The 25,123-nt window shown below is 34.5% G+C and overlaps 1 protein-coding gene across 4 annotated transcripts in view; it reads right to left on the bottom strand.

Annotated features, from left to right (window-relative positions):
• Positions 1-25,123, bottom strand: part of LOC111046393 (serine/threonine-protein kinase tricornered) — a 325,540-nt gene that overhangs the window by 21,451 nt on the left and 278,966 nt on the right. For 3 of the 4 annotated variants that reach the window (XM_039429978.1, XM_039429979.1, XM_039429977.1), the window contains 4 exons: positions 8,695-8,833; positions 7,244-7,418; positions 5,292-5,456; positions 3,144-3,304 (listed from right to left, as the gene is read on the bottom strand). In XM_039429978.1, the coding sequence (XP_039285912.1) occupies positions 3,144-3,304; positions 5,292-5,456; positions 7,244-7,418; positions 8,695-8,833 (640 nt within the window). Of the gene's footprint in view, positions 1-3,143; positions 3,305-5,291; positions 5,457-7,243; positions 7,419-8,694; positions 8,834-13,613; positions 13,764-25,123 lie in introns of those variants that run through there. The other variant, XM_039429981.1, reaches the window with a different exon arrangement.

Genomic DNA, 25,123 nt, shown 5'->3' with positions numbered 1-25,123 from the left:
ATCTATTTTTGCTGTTAAATCGTTGTAATTAGTTCTTGATTTTCAGCGGTAGATGCTGATATTGTGTCCGCAGTTCCTTACCCGTTCTTACCGATGTATCCTTCAATGATTCCCGCATTTCCTTCATTTCCGCCTTCAAGTCCTTCATTACCATGGTCATTGTTTTTTCTAAACTATTAGAAAATGACTTGATCATCCCCTCTACTATAACCCTCTTATTGCTTCTTGGGAGACATTTAACGGTTTATTACTGTTCACAGGATTCTTGGCGGTGATTGAAGATATCTGGGCGTTGGACTCCATCGCGCCCCCCTCAGCGTCGATCTCCGCTACTATCGCCGTCTGCAGTGTGTCTGCTACCTTACTTTGCGTGGACGAAAAGAGACTCATATTTTAAAAATGGATTAAGTGTCAAGTGTTTGTTAAAAAAGTGAAAGTTTTGGCCAACAAGGCATTAATAAGGACACAAATGAGGATAGGCCTATGGACATTACAAGCCAGGTAACCTATTTATTACTTAAGCTCTTATAATATAATAATACTATTCATTGATTTCTGACTAGCAGTTTAGGCCCATAAAATATAATAGCTCTCTCTATAAAATATATTTTCTAGAATAATAATAATATAAAATTTTCTTTAAAACATATAATTTCTCTTTATTTAAAGCTATTGATTCCCCAAAAAGTAATACAAATTTCCCTTCGCCAGTTTTCCTCACAACTCGTATAAGTTATCTATAATTTTCAATATGGTTATTGACTTAATTTCAAATAATTATACAATGAGCTTGGCTCTCATCATCAGTCCCACGTTGGTACGACATGTCTTTCTGCCGTATCCGTGGCCTATCACGTTGGGCGACATGTCTTTCTGTCACGTTATTCTTTATATTTAAATAACGATTAGCCTCCTGCTTGGCATCAGTCGGTAAAGCATGAGATTTAATATAATTAGGTCGTGGTTTTTCTAATAGTATTCAGTCTTAAAAATCTTGATAGGCCTAGATATGGGCTTCTCCTATAACTCTTGTAATTCAATAAATAATAAATATATATATAAATGATACTTATACTATAGAGATGAGGAATATAAAATAAATTGCACACCATGAAAATTTCACACATATATTACACAAATAATGCAAAGATCAATCGAGGCAAAAAATATATATAGAGCGATAAAAAATATAATATAAAAATAGAACAATATTTGAAATCAATAAAAATATCACAGGCTAAACTTTATATTCTAGATTTGTGGCACGAATCATTACCATGTGCCTTTATCTTGAAATCATATGCATTCTTTGGCATGTAGCTGTGACATGTACTTGCTAATACTTGTCGGCTTGGATAATTCAATCAAAAATATGTGCTCTAAGATCAGCTTGATAAATTAGCCACTAATAATCCAAATATATATATATATTAAAATCTCTAGTATTTAGTAGATTTATTTGTATCGAATATATATTTTCATCTCAGGGTGCAAGATTCGGCACCTGACGGAATAGGTAGAGCCATTCATCTAGTGAATTAGAACTATGATAAATTATCGCAAATTGTATTGCAAAAAATTAAATATTGTATGCATACGTTTGATAGCCTAGATTTCGTACTTCTTTGATTAAATAGAAATTTCTAAAATATTGATCTATATATTTTTCTTTCAATTAAATACCTTTAATACTAATTTTACTTGCGCAAGTATTACTCTTATTAATTTCTTAATTTATAATAACCCTTTCGGCGAGCTAGCTTTGATCATCAGATTATTTCGAAGCACTAGGGCGCCCATCACTAAATTCAAATTTAATCACTCACGTGTCGAAAATCTTCTTGTAAGCCGCCGATGTCGATCCAACTCCATGCGGTCCGGGAATATGGTAGCCGGAATCGTCTCCTCCAAGGGGTTATAAATTTAATTAAAATGAAAAATGACTTCTGCTTCACAATAGCATCACGAAGTCTTTTAAGAAATTTAATAATTTACTTTAACTTTAATTTTTACAAAATTATTAATAAGGTACTTCGCTCTAAAATATTTGGGGTCCTCTTATGGTGGCATCTGGCTGGCGAGTGCTGGTTCTTCCTTTTCAAGTTTTACAGATCCTCTTTCCGACTTTCAAATTAGCATAAAATTTAAATATCTCAATCCTCCGCCATTAAATTCAAATAGATCTTACAAAAAATGCCAAAATATTGCTTAGATTATATGATTAATAATTTCTTTGCATTCGAGCCATATTGATAACATAGATTACACAAATTTTTACACAAAATCTAGTACATTTATATAAATATATATAAATATTTTGAATTGGCCTACAGTTGCCGCCTATTAACTGCCGTTTTACTATTGGTGCATGCAAATTTTATTAGGTATTCATGCGCCTGGTAACTCTTATTTCCTGAATACATTAAATTATTTTTATTTGGTTTTTTATTTATGCTCTTTGCATGCTAGTTAATATTCTATATATTAATATTAATTCCATGCTACCTAATAATTAGCCACGTGGACGGGTGTTTTTTCACATTGCACACCATCCGAATGCAATAAAGCTCTGCCAAGGGGTTTTGGTCAGATTCTACGTTCTTCGGTTTGATCGATCTCTAGGTCACCGATCCGTGAATACATCTACATAACCTCAATCTTCAAATATTTTATAAATAATCTATTTATGAGTAGTAAACTTCCTTTAAATCCTTTTTAAGTTCTTGTACCATTTAGCCAGAACAAGCTGATGTTATCTAATCTTGTTTATTATCTGCTTGGCGATATTAGCCAATTACTTTATTTTTAGACCTATTACTATTTCTGTTAGGGCTTTTCATCTACCCAGATTTAAATATGTTACATGGTGCTCATCGAATTTCCATCTAGCTGTTTACCCTGTTGTCAATATTTGCAGTAGCAGCAGTCTTCGGGGTGATTTACAGCATTTTATTTGGATTTTCGTTTAATAATAATTATTGATGATATTTCTTCATTGTTGAAAAACGATCCGGCAACGTTGCACGGAGCTAGAGAAGGATAAGGCTATCTGTTTTGTCGAATTATAAAAACACCAATGTTAATCAAATACTGATGCATGACGGGAATAAAGCCAGTTTATTGGGTGGATGCACAAAACTGACCTGTGAATGAATCCGAGCTTGTGGATGGAATCAATGGCGAGCGCAGTCTCGGCGATGTAGAACTGGGTGCACTCCTCGCTCAGTGTGTCCTTCTTCATCAGCAGGGTCATCATGTCCCCGCCCGGCAAGAACTCCATTATCAGGTACAGGTTTATCGTGTCCTACACACGACACACTCTCATTACATACAGTACTAACATACATTCAACATACTTACATCAAATCATAATAGTATTACATAGTAAATGTTGTGGTTAGTATACTGAGCATATGGGCTGAGAAAGTATTAAGCAACAATATATCAGTTTATCGTGTCCTATACACAACATACACTCTCATTACATACAGTACTAACATACATTCAACATACTTACATCAAATGATAATAGTAGTCTATTCTATTACCATAGAGAAAGGATAAGCGTAAGGTTAGGTTAGGTTACTTGTTTGTCTCTGGTATTACACAGCAAATGTTGTGGTTAGTACAGAGCATGAGCTGGGAAAGTATTAAGCAACAAAATGTGTATCAGTTTATCGTGTCCTAAACACAACATACTGACATTATATGACGATAATATAATATGACCGTTACAAATTAACCCTTACCTATGTTAAAAAAAGTATTAAAGATTCAAAAGCATTAATATTATTATTATTGACGCTTTTGCGGATTATACAAATAATAGGGGCGTTTACATGCAACCTCCAATTCTTCGCTATTGTTCAGATCGTTCTCATCAGCCTACATTTAAACTACCAGGTACATTGCAGTGTTTGACGTACTATACGTGCCGTATCTAGAAGAACTGATTTTTGCATGTTCTCTAGTAGATTGTCTGAAACGTCAATGATTTTGCAGCATCCACTGTTGTTTTTGGTATCAGCTCACCCACAGTTATAATAATTGGCAATATTTTGACCTTGTGCAAGCCATACATATTTTTGAGTTCGAATGCGAGTTCCTGATATTTCCTGAGTTTCTCTCCATGGGTCTTTTGAGCATTCTCATCAGCTGGCACCGCAACATCAATTATGATAGCTTATTTTCTCAACATGTCCATCAAGAGGATATCAGGCTTGTTATGTAGGACCTGCCTATCAGTGATCATCTGAGCATCCCAATAGATCTTGACATGGTTTTTCTCAGCAAATGCAGGTGGTGTATATGAATAGTATGGTGGAGTTTCATTTATCATACCATTCTTCAGTTGCAATTCTAAATATACTATTCTTGCAACATTATTGTGCCGCCTTAAGTACTCTAAGTAAATATTATTGTTATTATTATTATCATCATTTGTTACGTGAAGCCACAAATCTGAGCAGAGCTCAAGTGGCATGTAACATGTCATGAACATTTTTTCTACGCAAAGTGTATTGCATTTGTATTAACTCAAAGTGTAAAGGCACTGCAACATTCCTCCATTGTATAGGGACACGCTTTTACAAGTACATTAGTAATTGAAGACAAGAATAGCCAATGACTACCACATAACCTAATTCTTTCAGGCAGACAGTTGAAAAGCTTGAGTCCCGAATAATATGGTCCTTTTTCCAAAAGTGTCAGTCAATAAAAAATAATCATTTGTGTTATTCTCAATAATTTCTGCTCTCTAGTACAGAAAAATACCACAATTGGGTTTACTGGAAGTTATCACGCATTTTTCCAAAAGTTTCAGTCAAAGAAAAAGAACCATTTGTGTTATTCTCAATAATTTCTGCTCTCCAGTACAGAAAAATACCACAATTGGGTTTACTGGAAGTTATCACGCATCAATGGAAATTTGTCAAAATTCCCCTAGAACAAATTGTGTTATTTTTCTATCCAAAATTCATTGGAAATCGGAGATTTACTTATTATTGATCTTCATTGTGTTAGAAGTTAATAATTTAAAATTGTTCACTTTTGATATTTTTGAACTGGAGAGACACTATTTCAAATTTTGATGTTTTGCGCTGAAGTTAGTTTCTCTTCAGACTGTCTGCATTACTCATAAATTACATCAATGCTTCCCATTAAACCAATGCTGACAGTTTGAAGAGAAACTTCGTTAGAGGTTGAGTAATGCATGAAGTTTAAAGTTTTTAAAATTGTCTTATTGGAATTTTGTCGTCAAAAAGGAATGTGTGATAAAAAGTGCATTTTACCTGAAAGCTGTAGTACATTTTGACAACCCACTGATGGTCGGCCTCCACTAACACGTCTCTCTCCGCACGCACATGCGCCACCTGCTCTTTTTCCAACATGTCCGCCTTGCGCAGGATCTTCATCGCGTACACGTGTCCTGTGTCTTTCTTCTGCACCAGTCGCACCTGAACAAAAAAGGATAAGGATAATGATTCAAAAACACATGAACAGGATTTGTTAGTTTATTAATGTATTAAAGAATAATACATTAATAATAAAAGAATAATAAATTAATAATACACTAATAATACATTAAGTGAAGAATGGGTATATAAAATTAACCTATTTCGGACAATGTGTAACCTTATCTAAATTTGGGAGAGGAATAGCACAAGGTTACCTTATTTTTCCTCTCCCCATCATTCAGATGATGTACTTATTGTACGAATCAATCAAGAATAAAAGAATAATCAATGACGATATTGACTAGTGTTGTCTTTTTTATTTAGGGCTACTGTTGTCTTTTTTATTTAGGGCTACTGTTGAATATTTATTTATTGAATATAAATAAAAGTAGACATCTGAGTACCCTTTTTGTGGCTAAACAATTTTAAAAAGCGTATTCAGATTTATATTTTTATTTATGACTATTGATTAGAATTTGTTTGAGAGTAGAACAATAATTTATATCAGTTCTTCAAGCATACTTCTCAATGTTCGAATCTTCAAGGCGGATTCCCACTAATCAGAGTCAGTGACCGGCACATTAAAAATATAATTCCTATTAGTTCTAATGGGACTATTCCCACTTAAACCCGAAGAATAGTCCAATTAGAACTCATAGGAATTATATTTTTACTGTACCGGACACGTTCACTGATACTGATATATGGCAATCCAGCTTTAATTGTCACAGCTGGTGCCGTTTCTGCCTTCTATTACTTCTATTTTTTATATTAAACTAATAACAACAATTAGTGTACTTTTTGAAAAATCGATCAATATTATATTACATGATATTGGACTACATTGCATATACAGAGTGAGTCATATGCATGGGAACCCTTCAATAAGTTGGAGAATGTTCTAGATATTATACTGTAACGCACCTCCTGACGGCACTCAGCCAAGGAGAAAACGCTGACAATAAATATGTATCAACATTTACTTGATTATTTTAAAAAATGTATTACGTTCAATAAAAACCTTTATTTATTTATAATACTTCAACATTCAGGATAAGTTATTGGTCGTATCCGAAATGGCGGCTGATTGAAGTTTTAGTTTTCAAAGAAATGATTGGTAAATCGCCATTTTGGATACAAGTAACATAGAACATTTTTATTGATATGTTTTTATATGTATTTCTTTTCTTGTTTTGAAAAGGCCTTTAAATTGATGTCCCACACAATGGGTGTTTACATTCAAAATATTTGAGTTACAACCCCTCATTTCCTTAAACAAGATTTTCTAGAAAACCCAGCTGAGCGTACCACTTCCTATTAGAAAAACCCAGTACCGAAAGGGTTAAAAACTAAAACTCAGTCAGTCGCCACAGAAATTCAATCAGTCGCCATTTTGGATACGTATATATCATAGAACATTTTTATTGATGTCATCTTTCTTGTTTTGAAAAGGCCTTTGAAATGATGAATCACACAATGGGTGTTTACATTTAAAATATTCGAGTAACAACCCCTAAGTTACCCCCTTATGAGAAGTTGAAATTCAGTTGTACGTCAAAAGGTAGACCAATAACTTATCCTGGAAGTTACAGTAGTATATCTACAACAGTCTCCAACTTATTGAAGGGTTCCCATAAATATGACTCACCCTGAATATATTTTTTTTATTTATAATTGTCTAGTTATTTTTGTACCCTTTCACATTGTTATACTTGTTTTGAAAATTCGTGTCAACTTTTGAAATAGATTAATTGGATAAATATTTTAGCAATAATTGTGTAGCCTACCTCGCCAAAAGCGCCGCGCCCGATGACCTTCAAGGGCTCAAAGTCGTCGACACCGAGTCGCGACCGCTTCAGTCGCAGGAACTCTGTCTCCTTCTGCGCATGCAGTTGCCGCTTCTCCTGCTTCTGTGCCTCCGAGAGGCCTTCGTCCTTCAGCGACTCCTCCAACTTCGCCAGTCTACGTGAAAAAAATGTATATTTTCAAATAAGTATAAATAAAAACACACAAACATCAAGTAAAACCACATAAGAATGTATGTTTAATTTTATGGTGCCTCAACACGTTTTTTCAAATGAGGTTACCTAACCACTTTATATTATTGTTTTGTAATGTTTTGTGTATTATTTATTATTGTAAATTGTAAAGTGTGTCAATAAATGAACTTGAAACTTGAAACTTTTAGTAGTAATTTGTAGAGTTGAATTAATAATTAATAATTTATTTATTACAATTATTAAAATTCAGGGTGGCCACCCATTTTAAAATAGAAAATTAATGAGTAATTCCTGGTTTTCCAGAGTTAATGTTACAGAGTACTAAAAAGTCCTAACTCACCTAAGAAATATTTTCAGTTCATTTCATTTCTCTACTATTTATTGTGAACTTATTATTCTAACCAAGAGACAGACTATTTCATTAATTCCAGCATTGAGTTTCTTTCCTCTTCCTTAACTATTTGGTTATCAACTCTTATTCATTTATTTATTATACTCTTCTTCCTCTTCATCAATCTACAATCTGTAGAGATCTTTTAGTAAAGATATCTACAATCTTTTGGTAGAGAGTTAGTGGGGAGGATATTTTTTAATATTCTTTCCGAAGAATGGACATTGATATGTCCAAAGCTCCGCCGCCAATTTATGTAGATGCATAACAATATAATTATTATCTATAGTTATTATATTACAAATTGCTCTTTCATATCATATACAGTTCAATAATTATTTTCTTAATCTATATCATGTAAATTCATCTATAATTTTGCTGTATTGTAAGCTATTGTAAATAAGTGTATAAGACAGTATATATTGTAATCTACATAAATAAAGTACTCAATCAATCAATCAATCTGTTGTGAATCTTTCATACAATTTGATTGATTCTATCATGTGCCTTTAATTATTAACATTTCATTACAATTAAGATACAAACTATTTAATTGATTCTAACTTGAAGTCTTCTCTTCCATCCTTCTCCAATCCCCAACTGTTTGATTAGCAAGATAAGGATAGCAATATCAACTAACCTCTGCAACCTCTTTATCAATCTACAATAATTTATATTGAATCTTTTAGACTATTTGATTGGTTCTATAATGTGCCTTTAATCTTATTGTCAACATTTTTTTACGCAAACTATTAAATTTATTCTAGCATGAAGCCCATCTTCCCGCCTTCCAAAGTTCCCAACTGTTTGATTAGCAAGACAAGGATAGCAATAGCACCATACTAACCTCTGCTTCCTCTCGACATGCTGAGCGATGAGGTTGCTGTAGTAGTTCTCGAGCGTCACCTTGGCTTTGGTTGCTTTGTCCAGCGTGTGCCCGCTGAACTGAATGCTGCTCTCCGCTGCTGTCGTCATCTCCAGGATACCTACAACACAACAAATTCATAAAATAAATATAAAAAATAGAAATAAAAAGCATAAATATAAAACGGGAAAAGTGAATAGAAATAAAAACAATGAATAGAAATAGAACCAGAAAACAAAAATTGAAAGAAGTAGCAAATATATTGGCATAATGTAATATCTTTTTTTTTTGCTTTTTGTGTAGTTGAGAAGTTGATATTGTGGTAATTATTCATATTGAATGAAAAAGACTAAGAAATTGTCAAAAAACCACTGATTTATTGATAATTAGAAAGACCGGTTTCGGTTATTGCACCATTGTCAATCTCTGATAAGCAATTCACTGAGTTTGTTAATTGATAATTAGAAAGACCGGTTTCAGTTATTACACCATTGTCAATCTCTGATAAACAATTCACTGAGTTTATCAGAGATTGACAATGGTGTAATAACCGAAACCGGTCTTTCTAATTATCAATAAATCAGTGGTTTTTTGACAATTTCTTAGTCTTTTTCATTCAATAATGTAATATCCTTATTGTCTTTATTAGAGACTAGCAGGTAACCCGTGCTCCGCAAGGGTCTAATTTAAAACTTGACAAACTAAAACTTGACCTACTCAAAACTTGAATAATTTAAAATAGACCTATAACCATCCTCGGTAAATTATACCGAATACAGGAATACAGGATACCTTACTGGCAATACACAAAAATATACTGACAGTATTGATATAAACTGTAGGACAGAATATGTGGCACATCATTATACTGAGGGTTTCATTTATTTATTGCTTCTTTATCACAAATGACAATGTATAACAATGAAAATGGTCAAAGTAGGGTTCAGAGATACCATGAGCAAAACACGAGAAGAATATAGGGAAACTTACTGAAACAATTCACAAAACTATACCGCCAGAATAGATATACACAGTAATAAAAACAATATAAAAACTTGTAGTAGCCTTTATTAAAAACTTTAAAATATTTTAACGACTAGTTTCGACCATAGGTCATAAATATTAAAATATTTTAAAGTTTTTAATAAAGGGTACTAGGCCTACAAGTTTTTATATTGTTTTTATTAATTTGAACAAAAGTAGCCCATATAAGTGAAGTGATTTATATACACAGTAGTACGGGATAGGTGATACGTCAAACCATGAAATAAGGAAGGACCTTTCATTGGCCTGATATTGTTTCTCTGTGTTATTGTTACTCTGTGGGCATATACCAAAGAAAATAGAATGTTTTCCATTCGTATCATTTTTGTTCAAACTGAGGGATAGGGTTGAGGGATATCTTGAGCAAAACACCAGCTGATATTCGAGGGTGATACAGTGAAATAACACAATAAAACTTCACAAAATAGTGACTAGCCTTATCACCCATGAGAGCAGCTGCTGTTAATGGAACGCAAAGAAAAGTACTCTTGCAAATTGCAAGACAGAATGGATTCTATACAGATTCTATAAATGAACAGTTAAGCTCCGTTTACACCAAAGTTATTAACAAAATGTTTATTTCTCCGCCCTTATAGATTCTATTAAGGTGCGTACAGATATACGCGCCGCGAACATGAGCAATTCACTTTTAATCAGCTGATTATATCTGTATTTTTACAGAAACGGTAAGATACAGTTATAAAAAGCTTGGCATCAACTGATTAAAAGTGAATAGCTCATGTTCGCGGCGCGTATATCTGTACGCACCTTTAGATTGAACATAACTAATTATCATACACATGACAAACACTATGCACATCATGCGTGTAATGATAAGTTATGTTCAATCTAATAGAATCTATAAGGATGGGAAAATAAACATTTTGTTAATAACTTTGGTGTAAACGCAGCTTAACTGTAGAATTCTAGACACTAGGATTGAAATTGAGTTGGACAGTAAATTACGGTTGAAGAAATAACTAAATGTTGATAGTCAGTCATATATTATCCTGCACAGCAAGTTGATGTTAGAGATATGCACAAGAAAATGCAACAGTACTCTTAAGTATATCACTACATTACTAGTAGTTCTGTAAACAGTAGACCTCACGCAGTATTCTTCATCCACAAGTACCTGATTGAAACTATAGACCTTATGGAAATACAGCAATAGACTGGCTTCTCCACACATCTGTGTAATCACTTGTCAGCTGATTTATGATGAATAATTCTATAGTCTGATTTTTACTCTAATATTGGCGTATGGAGGAGGCTCCTTTTTCCTTTTGTATTATCCTTGAAATACAAAATTTCCAAAAACCTTGTATATACGTCGACCCGCTATTAAAAAAGGAACATACCTGTCAAATTTCATGAAAATCTATTACCGCGTTTCGCCGTAAATGCGCAACATATAAACATTAAGAGAATCTTAGACCTCACTTCGCTCGGTCAATGATAGTTTGGGTAACATGAATAAAGACTTGAGCTTCCAGCGGACCAAATTTTGGCGTTGTCAGAATGTTTCTGGAACTTTCAAACTATTACAAAAACTATGAGAGACTTCACAACAGACGAAATCAGTATCTTCACAAACTAATAATTGAAAAGTTTCATGAAACAGAAATTGAACGTACTCAACACCATTACATTGATAAACTGTACAGTACAAGTACAGGCACAACACAATACTGTACAACAACATATAGTGAGGTCCACGTTATAATGACAGTATTTGATCAACTTTGGTTTTGCTATCCTTGTCCATCATTCGACAAAGCCGGTTGTACTATCCTTTTCTAGGTCCACAACGATGTCAATTATGTTTCTGACAGTGTAGAAATATAATTAATTAATGCAGAGAATCGGCATCGCTATTCTTCTATCTTTATCCACTGCCATTATAACGTGGACCACCCTATAGCTGGCTCTCACACAACATAACGGCACCAGGCACCTGTTTTATACACATGTACAGTTCCCCATTCAGTATACATATAGAAACAGTTCGATGACTGTATCAAGCCAGCTTACGTCAAGGAACAGGATGCCCTCTCACTAATTTTCTCTCTCTCTCTCCGAAAAGGATCACAAGTTGCACCAGCACGGAATGTAAAAGAGGTCCTCCCCCTCTGAACCCTCCCGGCCCCCCTAGACTTGCCAGTTTTGCATGCGGGTCAGTGTGTCAGTCTTCACAAGTGTGTGTGCCCTAGTATGAGCATGCTCAAACACCCACGTATCCGCCATTTTGCATCAACAATCAAGACAAAATAGTTCCAAGAACACTTGAGTAGATCCTCTTCTTTTCACTCGAGCTTTCCTGGTTTCAAATAGCCAGTGAACGGGCTATATATTAAATAAATATTCAGTTCAAAAATGGAATTTTGGGACACACAGATTTGAATTGAATCTTAAGTGAATGATAAGAAACAAAATGTGAAAGATTGGTCAAAGGACAAAGAACAGAGAAGAAGCTTTAAATTGTCTGTGGTCAAAGTTGAGCTGTTTTTGTTTTTGTACTGTCACTTTTTCACTTTCTTGAACTTATTTGACATATTTTTACTTATCTTATCATACTGTAGATTATTGGTGGCCAGAGTTTTACAGTTTATTCAACTGATCGAATAGTAGGCTACTATTTGAAAATTACTTTGCAATTTATCCAGTGCCCGGATAAAATATTTCAAGGGACTGAGAGAAAAAAATGTTGTGTCAAGGGTTGTTTGACATATTTTTACGTATATTATCATAATGTAGATTATTGGTGACCAGAGTTTTACAGTTTATTCAACTGATCTAATTGTACTGTTTGAAAATTACTGTACAGTTTATCCAGAGACCGGATGAAATATTTCAAGGGACTGAGAGAAAAAAATGTTGTTTCAAGGGTATTGAAGTTTAGTCAATAGACGCTGATTTAGACACTGACGTTTAGCGCCCTACAATAACTGGAAAATGATAGCATTAAAATTGGATAATCTCAAAGTTATTATCTACTCACAATATTCAAATTCAAATTTATTCCACACTCATAAATACATATACATAAATGAAACAAAGCTCAACATGACAACACAATCCAACCAAAATGTAATAATAATAAACGGTAAGTGAAAAAACCACTGGCATAAGATAACTCTTTCTTGTTCGCCAGTGGGGGTATTGAAAGTCAAATGGCAAAACAATATCCGTCCTTTACTGCTGATGTATCAACAATTTTGAAATATTGTTGTATCTATAAGATACTTGAAGGGATTAATAAATTACTCCTATTTTGTATAGCTTAATCAACTCGAAACATATTCAACTCGAAAACTCTATAATCCCTATAACTCTAAAACCCTATAACTCGAAAACTCCTATTAAATTAATGGCAAAATTTTCATACACTGTTTGTTGTTGGTGAGATGCAGTGACATTTATACGTAATGAAATACATATAGGAATAAAGAAACAATAGCTTAAGTAGATATCCCATGGTATAGGGAATTTAAGTCGCAACTTTTACTGTTATCTCAAGCCGATTATTGTCCATTTTTAATGTTTTATTGGGGAGATAGTGTATAAACAGCACAATTTGAGAGACTACCAGCGTCACACAGCTGCATAGGAAAGAACTATGTGAACTATCGGCTTGGGATAACAGTAAAACTTGCGACATAAACGCCCTATACCATGGGATATCTACTTATGCTATCGTTTCTCTATGATATAGGTAATGTTGTCTAGTAATTTATCTCTCTCGTAAAGGTCAATGGTAAAACAAGAAAAACTTATCATTACATTTATTATTGAACCTTATTTTTCGGACACTATTTTAGTATAGAAATAGAGTAAAGATACCGTCAAATACGTACTTGTATTATTTGTCTCTGATATTGCCCACCATATGAACAGTGATAAAGAATATATAACCAGAATTTTTTTACAAAAAGAATCCCACTCTATACAGAGATCTAAAAAAATATGATCGTATAGAGCACAAAGATTTCAAATCACCAATACCGAACTTTGTATTGAAACAGCACAGAAACATCTACATATTTGAACAAATGCACCACAACAAATGCTGTGCCTGTTTATATGACTACTCATATGACTCACACATAACCTACAAAACTCTACACGAATAGCAAGTAAGGTTGTAATGTGAAAGTCCAACTTTTATATCCCACGACCTTGAACCTTGTTATTGTCACCTAATCTACAATTTTATCACTGTTTTATAACTATAGAGTTGACGGTCGGTCAACGTAACCAGCACTAAACTGATATTGACAAAAAAAATTTCGCGGTTTTTGCGCGCGTTTCACCAAGAATGTCGCCCGAAAGAGGAAAGAAAGAGAGAGGAAAAGGAGGAGAGAATTGGTGTGAGGCGGGAACGGATAGAGGAAGCGAGGTCAACAAGATTCGACCCCGTTTGGTGCAAAGTAAGCAACGTATCGAATTTCCATTAGACAATGGGAGAATAATTAATTTCAACGTGAAATTACGCTGACGACAATGTACTGCCGAAATAGGCACAAAAACGGTCAAAAGAGGAAGGAATATATACGATAAAACGTGAGTTAAAGAGAAAGGAAAACAGTAAGCAAGAGAAATTTGAATAGAGAAAGAAAAAAGAGAGAACAAGAGAAAATTGAATAGGAGAGAGCGGGAAAGATGAATGAAAATAATGATTTTATTTTGTTGAGGACTGAATTTTCATTATCATTGCACCTTTAATTGGTGAGTCGACAACTATTTATCAACTTTCATTCATTCACTTTCTATTTGATTACAGCATTATTAATAGATAATTAAAACCAAATCAAACGTCATTTTATTAATGAGATGTAACTGGAAGTGATAGTTCAATTTTTTTTTCATAAGGACATTGATTAAGTCGAGTCTACAAAAAAATCAGCACTCTATAAAAACTAGTCTAAGGGCTATATTATATGCTAAAACTACGTTTAACGCTAAACCACGTTTACTAGTAGATATGGTTGCATTTATCATAATGTGCTTCATACGGAGTTTAAACGAACAGCTGACATTTCTCCGTTTAAACCGAGTATCTGCATACGGACCTTAATAACATACTAGTATCATAGAGAAACAATAGCGTAAGTAGATATCCCATGGTATAGGGAATTTATGTCTTTATGTCAGTCAACTTTTACTGACTGTTATCTCAAGCCGATTACTGTTGATTATTGTCGATTTTTACTATTTTGTTGGGTTGAGAGTGTATGAACGGCACAATATGAGAGACTATCAGTGTCACACAGCTGCATGGGAAAAAACTACGTGAACTATCGGCTTGGGATATCAGTAAAAGTTGCGACATAAACGCCCTATACCATAGGATATCTACTTATGGTATTTTTTCTCTATGCTAGTATATAAACCGAAGATTGTATAGAGGCACACACATTTCGAATCTAATGAGAGCATCTACCCTGGAATTCATAGAGTTCATTCTTCATTATACATGGAGCAAACATAGAGCATATAATAAAGTACAACTCAGAACTTAGTTTTATTATGAAATTAAAATTTAATGCGGAAAATTGAGAAATATTATCTACGCATATCACTTCTGTTTCAAGAGGTCATTGACGCAAGATATAAAAGTTTTTAAACGATGATTAAAGAAGACGAGAGGTCGTAAACAATGAATTATCCGTTTTTGACGCTGGGTTTTAATGAATTCAAGAAGTAATTTCCAAATACATTTTCAGTTTCATATTGTATCCAAAAACACGCTCAGTCTTTTATTTTGAAGCTCATTCTTATGGACTGAAATTTTTGAAAAATCCCTTCCACAACCAAAGTTTCACCAAAGACCCCTACTCTCTTTCTAGAGACCATGAGTTTCACCATAATTATTTCAAACACATCTCCGACATCCAACAATGTGACACAGAAACCCAAACAAGGACGGCTGCAAAGGAAGTCCCAACAGCTGATCGACAGATGAATGGAACAGCTGATGTAGTAAACAAGGAACGAAATCCAACCATCTGCACTACCTTGCACAGAGACCAAGAAAGGAATGTTCATTCATCCTTTTAAAACACCCAGATCCAGATGGCACCTTGCACACATAGACGATGTGCTATGGTATTTATTCTTGATTGATTCATACAATAAGTACATCATCAAAATGATAAGGAGAGAAAAGAATAAGGTGAACTTGTGCTATTCCTCTCCCAAATTTAGATAAGGTTACACATAGCCCGAAATAGGTTACGTCTTGAAGTCTAGCGGATAGACTAATCATGAGTAATACAAAAACAACCAAAAATGGCGTCAATGTTGAAACATGTTGTGATAAAATAATTCAAAAAAGGGTACTGAGATTTTTATTTTTATTTCTATTTATATTACAAGTAGCCCTATACAGAAAAGAGACAAAAACAACCAAAAACTTACACGACAGTGTATGAACAGACCAATTTAAGCATGTGTATATAAAGGTGCGTACAGATATACGTGCCGCGAACATGAGCAATTCACTTTTAATCAGCTGATTATATCTGTATTTTTACAGAAACGGTAAGATACAGATATAAAAAGCTTGGCATCAGCTGATTAAAAGTGAATTGCTCATGTTCGCGGCGCAAAAATCTGTACGCACCTTAAAGCTGCGTACACATATACGCGCTTCCAACCCGCACCGAGCACGCTCCACCCTCGTACCGCCCTAGTACCACCATCGAACCACAGTCGCTCCGCCCACGCACCCATCATGAACGTTACGGAAGATGTTAGATCTTCTCGCGTTCCCCGGTCGAACAACTGTTGCTCCGCGGTCGATCATCAATCGCTCTGCTGGAGTGACGTTCGGTTGCGGAGCAGAGCGAAAGTCTGTACGCACCTTAATAAGAACAAAGGCCACACATAGTCAATGTGATATGGTCCATTCGATCATACTTAATTCAAAAACAATGTGTTTAAATAAAACCAAATCTACACGGTCAGTATGTCCCGATACATTCCAACATCTACAACTACAGAAATACATAATAAAGATTTTTTCATTTCATTTCAATACCTAAACCTACAGAAACAACGAATACACGTTGACACGTAGTCAATGTGCTATGATCTATTTACTCATATCTGATACGAAAATTGAATGTGTTTCATTGATGCGTACACGGCCAGTATGCATCGATACATTTCAAGACATGTATCACAAAAATTGTGATTTTCAATCACAAAAATAACAAACACACAGTCAATGTTTCTTAGTTTTCGTTGTTTTTTAGTGAAAATGGACTAAATTTAAGGAAAGTGTAGCCATAACCCTATTTCGGACATTTAAAATGTTATCTAAATTTAGGAGAGAAATAGTACAAGGAGTATCCTTAGTTTTTCTCTCCCAATCAGTGCTACTTTGTAAAAATTATAAATAAGAAAAAAAATGTGCTATGTTCTATTTACTCCCACACGATACAATAGCAACGAATAAGTTTTAATAAAATCCGACATACACGTTCAGTATATTGTGCATCTTATCATAACATATCATCAATGAAGTAAGTAAATATTATTTATTTAATCAATGATATTATACACCCTGTACCTGCACCCATCGATTTGAACTAATGTACCACAAAAGCAATCGTCTGCAGACGATCTGACTGGTAGTCGTTTTTTCTTATAGCAATAAAAATCTGGTGTGGCGCACTCACACAACTTTCCTTGCCGTTATGAAAATTGATCACCTGACGCTACGGTAGTGTTCTCGCGCATCTCAAGTCTACTACTATTCAAAGATCTAAGCCAGCTGGTGACAGGACAATAACGCTATAGACACACGAGCTCTGCTATCTCTTCATAGTGAATGATTTAATAGAATCAACAGTTGTCAACAGTTTGCAATTGAAATAATCACATTTTCCCGAATTTTGAGCTTATTTTCAATTTAAGGTGAAAAAGTTACAAAACTTTAATTGTGGGGATTTTCATGCTCAATCTTTTCCACTTGAAATGTTTTGTCTACATTTAAATTGTTACATTTACATTTGTTTACGTTTAAATTGTATCTGAAGCCTAATAATTGGGAATCTAAAATCAAACTTTGCCTAGATGGGGCGGAGCTCCTGAAATTTTTACAGATATGGGACTTATGGAAGTTGATAGAACTTATTAATGACTAATTGAGGTATGAATTTGATCAAAATCGTTGAAGCCGTTTTCGAGAAAATTTCGAAAAACCCTGTTTTTGACAACATTTTCGCCATTTTAGCCGCCATCTTTAATTGAATTTGATCGAAATTGTTCGTGTCGTATCCTTATATTGTAAGGACCTTAAGATCCAAATTTCAAGTCATTCCGTTAATTGGGAGATGAGATATCGTGTACACACACACACACCACACACACACACACACACACACACACACACACACACACACACACACACACACACACACACACATACAGACCAATACCCAAAAACCACTTTTTTGGACTCAGGGGACCTTGAAACGTATAGAAATTTAGAAATTGGAGTACCTTAATTTTTTTCGGCAAGCAATACTTTTCTTACCTATGGTAACAGGGCAAGGAAAGTAAAAAGTGATTTAATAATAAGCAGTTCGTGATGGAAAACAACATTGAAGAAGTCTGTAGACAGTATGTCCCTTCATCGTACACTCTGTATGCACCAGTCCACGTTATCGTACATTCTCAGTATGCACCGGTCCATTTAAACACATGCACCACAAAACCAAACGCCTGCAGACAGTCTGTCCTTTGTCGTACACGTGTAGGGCACGTGCAGCTCTTCTTGAGCCCTCAGCCCTCAAAGCCCACCCTTTCCCTAAATGCCCTAACGCCCTTCTTCCTGTTGGCACCGGCTCTTTGTGTCAACACAGGGCTCTTCCATCAATCCCCCCCCTCCCAGCATATCAAGGGACAGGATTTCCTCTTCTTTCCACTACCAGCAAGGACGTCTCACTGTCTCAGTACCAGGATGCTTCCTGACAAGGAATGCTCACTCTCTTTCTTTTTCAGTCACTTCCTATCTTATAATCGGTCCATCCTTCTTTATCTGCAAAATCATCAGTATGACATCTTTCTGTACCTACAGTACATTACCATCAGACTATCCGGGCTATCTTCTATCCACAATATTCATCGGTCCATCCTTCTGTATCTGCAAAATCATCAGTATGTCATCCTTGTCTATCTACAGTACATCAGACTATCCGGGCTATCTTCTATCCTCTTCTACCTACAATATTCCTGGTGCCCACAAATATGTAAATTTTCAAATAAATAAATAAATATTCATATCCTCTTCTTTCAATATTATTCCATTCATTTATTTAATTTAAACAATCACAACACCCACATACTCAATCACAATAAATGCCATCTTTGTCTAACTACAGTGAATTATCATCAAGCTATCCTCCTCCACCTTCATCATCATTATCACACTATCCTCCTCCACCTTTATCATCATTATCACACTATCCTCCTCCACCTTTATCATCATTATCACACTATCCTCCTCCACCTTTATCATCATTATCACACTATCCTCCTCCACCTTTATCATCATTATCACACTATCCTCCTCTACCTTCATCATCATTATCACATTATCCTCCACTATTATCACTATCACTATCACTATTAACACTATCCTCCTCTACCTTCATCATCATTATCACACTATCCTCCACTATTATCATACTATCCTCCTCCACCTTCATCATCAATACCACCCTATCCTCTTCTATCTCCCTCTTCCCCAATCTTTCCATATCCTTCACCTTTCTTCCATCTAACTCTATATATGTCTCACTCTATATATCTTCCATCTTTTCTCTTCCCCTATCATTCCATCTCTTTCCCCACAACAATGTTCCTTAGGACCTCGCCATCATCCTCATCGGCAGTTCTTCTCTAAATGACATCCTTGCAAAGGCTCTCCCATTTCCTATTCTATCAGACACGTTCCCCCATTAGGGCTGCCAAAATGCTACTTATGCAACAAATGTGATGTCTTAGATAACATTGTAGCTTAGAGTGTGGGGTTGGTTGTTACGATACACTGCCAGTAACAACGAAGCATAGTTATTACGAAGGATACAGTACGTTTGTAGTTAAAAGATGTTTTACAGTTTGTTGTAAAATGTTAAATCATTACCCAAGCACAAGCCTGAGAGCTTATGTGGGCATCACCCTCAGTATTATTATTCCCACCACCATCAACCAGATTGAGCTATTTGAGAGGAACAATCAAAGTGGTTCAATAAATATCTATGGATATTTATAAAATCCAACATTATCATGTTAGAGCATGTTACCATAGAGAAACGATAGCAAAAGTAGATATCCCATGGTATAGAGCGTTTATGTCGCAACTTTTACTGTTATCCCAAGCCGATAGTTCACGTAGTTCTTTTCCATGCAGCTGTGTGACGCTGGTAGTCTCTCAAGTGCTGTTCATACACTCTCACCCCAACAAAAAAGTAAAAATTGACAATAATCGACAGCAATCAGTTTGAGATAACAGTAAAAGTTGCGACATAGATTCCCTATACCATGGGATATCTACTTACGCTATTGTTTCTCTATGATGTTACTATGTTTCTTCTAGTGATGATATGCTATAATTTTCATGATACTCGTGATTAAAGCTTGAATTTAATATATGTATTATTTGTACTTATTTATTTAGCATATGGCAGATACACAACACATAATAAAGCTCATGAGTCTCAAATGTTTACATATACACTATATATTTTCAAATTCTTTAAGATGTTGTGTAGTTTTCGGTCAGGAGAACATAAGTTTATCTGACCGCCATCATTTGCTAGTCAATTTAGCGTTACCCAAGGAGTGCACCATGGAGGCGAACTAGCATTACACATAGTTAAGTAAGAAATCTGATTGCTGGAACAATTATTTGTACTGAGTATTATGGAAGACGAGATTGAATATAATACACAGGTCAATGCAATGCAATGGAATTTCATCACCAATAATCATAAATATACGTTTAAATTTTTGAAGTTCTGTAGTATTAGTCTATTGTGAGAGTAATTTTCACTATATGAATATAACTATATAAAATTAAGTTTTCGCCACACTGCACAAAAAGCAGCTGTTTTCCAGTCCCTACATAGATCTGAAAGACATTGTTTGCAGACGACTCTCGTCTGACGTCAGAACAGGTTTCTTTCCGGCCTAGGCCGGAAAGAGTACCCTTTCCAGCCGCTAACATGGAACTAATAAAGGTGATCAAAAAACAGCTGATCAAAAAACTTTTCATTGTTTGTGTTCATTATTCAATAATTAAAACATTTATAATAATATCATCTAATTGTCATTTGAAAGAATAAACTCAACCTCCCACATAATTGAACATCATCTTTTAGGTTATTTAGACAAATCAGAATAAAAAATAAAAATACTTGGACAATTTCCTGATATTCAGATTACCTCAGATTTGCTAGAGCTATCACCTTCCACTTCTGCTTTCGGAAGTGCTTAGTAAACAACTATTCTCATATATATATTGTTTATTTTTGTGTGTGGTGAAAAATAGCGTTCGCACCACGGGCAAAAATGTTTTTCCGGCTCTCAATCTTTTCTAGTCCTCGGCCTTCGGCCTCGGACTTGAAAACCGATTTCGAGCCAGAAAAAACTCATTTTCTGCTCTAGGTGCGAAATATACTATTCATGTGAACATTCACCCATGAGACAATTTATTTCAATATGAAATATATCTTGAAAATACTAAGAAATCAATTTCAAATAGCTCATAACAATTTAAAATTCTCTTCCACCACTATTTGTCAAGAAGTTACACTGATAACGCTTCTATCAAAAACAATTTATTTATTTATTAAAATTAGAATTTCAGATTCTCGTAATTGGTTGGACCCTAACAACACCCCACACACACCTAATCAACGTTTGACATGATTTTCCGCCAATAACTTTAAAACAATAATTGTTGCCAATTTTTCACAACCAAGGTTATCGCTGGCCGGTCTTATTAGCCAATACACATTTCACGGTTGGCCGAGATAAAGAGAGCACGCTTATCTTTTTAATTGAACACACTTTTCACAATAATTAAAAAAAAAGTGAACAACAAAAGCAATACTATACAGATAAAGCGTTGATTTAACCTTGGTCAATTGCTTTACGTTGGATCAGGCGATGTTATTTATTTACAAACGTGGAGAGGATTTATCGGTTAAATTTTACAGAGTCGTGCTTCAGTTATATAGAAACTGATATAGATTTAAGATATCCGACTTAGAAGCTAATAAAATATACTTCTTCACAGTTCTATATATATAATAAAGTACCGGATTAATAACTTCAGATGTAATGGAATTATAGATATATGAAATACGATTCAAATATTATATCAATGTCTGCTATAAACCAGCTCTGATTCACTAGTACACAATGATAAAGTACTGTGAGATTCACTTAAAACTGGCAGCGATTCTTAGATATAACATCGGAACTTCCCATTTAACCTATACTGACAGAATAAAGTGAATCATTCTTAGTGACCTTGAATTCGATAAGCATAGTGAATCGAATGACATTGTTCGATATACTTGTGATCGATTTATGAATTATGAGTACGTCAGTCTTGATTATTGTAGTAACGTACCGTATACAGTACGCTGATTTGGTATGAGAACGTTTATGGTAAAACTTGAAATTTGTTGTAGCTTCATAAGCAAACATATTTATTTATTTATTTATTTTACAAAGGCGACTTTCTAGAAGTATTTTAAGCCTAGGTGATGATGATGGGATGAATGATAATACAATGAACGTACAGTTATGAATGAATAAAAATTAGAGGTTATGCTATCCACTTGAATTGATTTGAGTCCACTTTTCAGTCCAGAAATAAATAAACTAAAAATTTTGAATTTGATTTAATTAAAAACCAAATATAATAGAATGATTACATTCAATTTCTTAGAACCTGAAAGTAACCGTCTCTTGTATCAGAACATTATAGTATCTATTTACTTGATAAAATTATTTATCTCGTTCATTTACGGGACTTGGTTTATTAGAAATAATGTGATCAGGTAAATATGATGATGATATTAATCTATCAATCGAGTTGAGTAAGAGCGAAAATTATTTATTTATAAGGTTAGCACAAACAATTCAATGATCGGAAAAGAAAAACAGGCTATTTCCCCAAACTTCTTCAATTTCCTAATTTAGTTTCAAATTGTCCAAATATTATACATAGGTTATGTCCATTTCAATTTCTACACTAAATCACAATCTGAAAATATAAATTAGAATGAAAAAATAAATTTGGATAGATTGATTTTATAAATATTCAACTAAATTTTAGGGTAATGAGATTTGATGATGGAATTATTTTATCAATTCGAGTTCAGTAAGAGAGAATTTAATCAATTACAATCTATCTACAAGAATATAAAGAAAATTTTAAAGAGATTTTTATTTTCTTTACATTTATATTACAAGTAGCCCTATACAGAAAAGAGATATCTACAAGAAGTATGCAGTTTTGTCGGCGTGCTGTTGGCCAATAGAAGTTTAGTAAGAAAGAATGAGAGAGCTCCTCTCTAGATGACCAATGAGACAGCAGCTGTTTCGCTGTCATGGTGACAGCCAATGAGAGCTGAGTAGGAGAAACTTCAACCAATCACAGACTTCATGACAGACTAACCAATGAGAAAGCAGCGAATTTGTAGTTATGGCTGTTGTAAATTGTTTAATAATTAGACAGTATAAGTGGACAAGTATAAGTAGACAGTAGACAAGGTCCAACATAACCTTTTTACAATAATTCGCTAGTGCTTAACCCGAGCTTCTTCCTCTTGTTGCCAACTTAATCATACAACAGTATCAACATACAACAATAAAGACAGCAAATGGGAGTTGAGTTGAGTAAGGGAGAGATTGACCAATCGCAAACTAATCAATGAGAATATTAAATCAACTTAATTAAATACAAATACCTGATAACGTATAAGCTATATACTTGATGTTGACCCACATTCACATCGATAGTATTCACATAGAGAGGTTAAATAATAATTTACTTCCAACTAGAAAATTGAATAGAGCACGGTGTACTCTATAAACATAATGCATAATAAGAAATATCCTCAGAAGCGTATTCGATAGGGAAACCAACCCTTTATATAGTTTTCAATTATTTGAAAAAAGCCAAGGACCACTTACAATCTAGCAGTCACTAGAGCCAGAGGAAACTTCTCTAATGCTCTATTCTGTGCTAGTTACCTATAAAATTGGAATATCAAGTATATAGATTAGAATATATCATACATGATAAGTATGGTACTGTCTAAAGGTGCGTACAGACTGTTGCTCTGCTCCGCAACCGAACGTCACTCCAGCAGAGCGATTGATGATCGACCGGCGAGCAACAGTGGTTCGACCGGGGAACGCGAGAAGATCTAACATCTTCCGTAACGTTCATGATGGGTGCGTGGGTGGCGGGACTGTGGTTCGATGGTGGTACGAGGGCGGTACGAGGGAGGAGCGTGCTCGGTGGGTTGGAAGCACGAATATGTGTACGCAGCTTAAGGAGTTATTTTCCATGGAAGAGTCAAAAGTCACTGTTGTTCTTATTGTCTTTGTATCTCCTCCCAATTAGGTAACAAAATAACCTTTTTAAAATCATCCGGGTCTTTGTACAGTAATAATTACCGTTCTAGTACAATATTATACAGGTTGAGGTAACAGATTATAAGGTAAACGTTATAATTAACCTCCATATTCACGATAAAGACTAATCAGTTGAATAATAGATTAACTTGATTCGCACAATAGAAACTCAATCCGTTACATAGTACACCATGCTCACTAATCAGTTAAATAATAGGCTTGTCTTAATTTTCACAATGGATTCAACCAGTTGAATATCACCTTTATATTCCCAATAAGAACTAATCAGTTAATGATGGAACTTCCTTAATTTTTCTAAAATGGACCCAATCAGTTGAAAATTACCTCCATTTTCATAATATGACTAACAAGTAAAATAATAGACACCTATACAGTATCTCTATACTCAAAATAGACTTAGGCCCGGTTGCACAAAAGCCGGTAAAATTTTAACCGGGATTAATTCCACGAGAACCAATCAGAGAAGCCGTCTATTCAAAAACCTCTTCTCTGATTGGTTCTCGTGTTATTAATCACGGTTAAAACTAACCTGCTTTTGTGCAACCGGCACTTAACTTTTTACATAGTATAGTACCTATTCATAACTATAGTGAGGTCCACGTTATAATGGCAGTGGAGAAAGATAGGACAACAACGTTGCCGATCTTCTGTCTTGTCAATGCCTTATATAGACGGT

Source organism: Nilaparvata lugens, chromosome 6, assembly GCF_014356525.2.
Source record: "Nilaparvata lugens isolate BPH chromosome 6, ASM1435652v1, whole genome shotgun sequence".
NCBI classification, from domain to species: Eukaryota; Metazoa; Arthropoda; class Insecta; order Hemiptera; family Delphacidae; genus Nilaparvata; species Nilaparvata lugens.
This window is presented reverse-complemented; position numbering and strand designations above follow the sequence as displayed.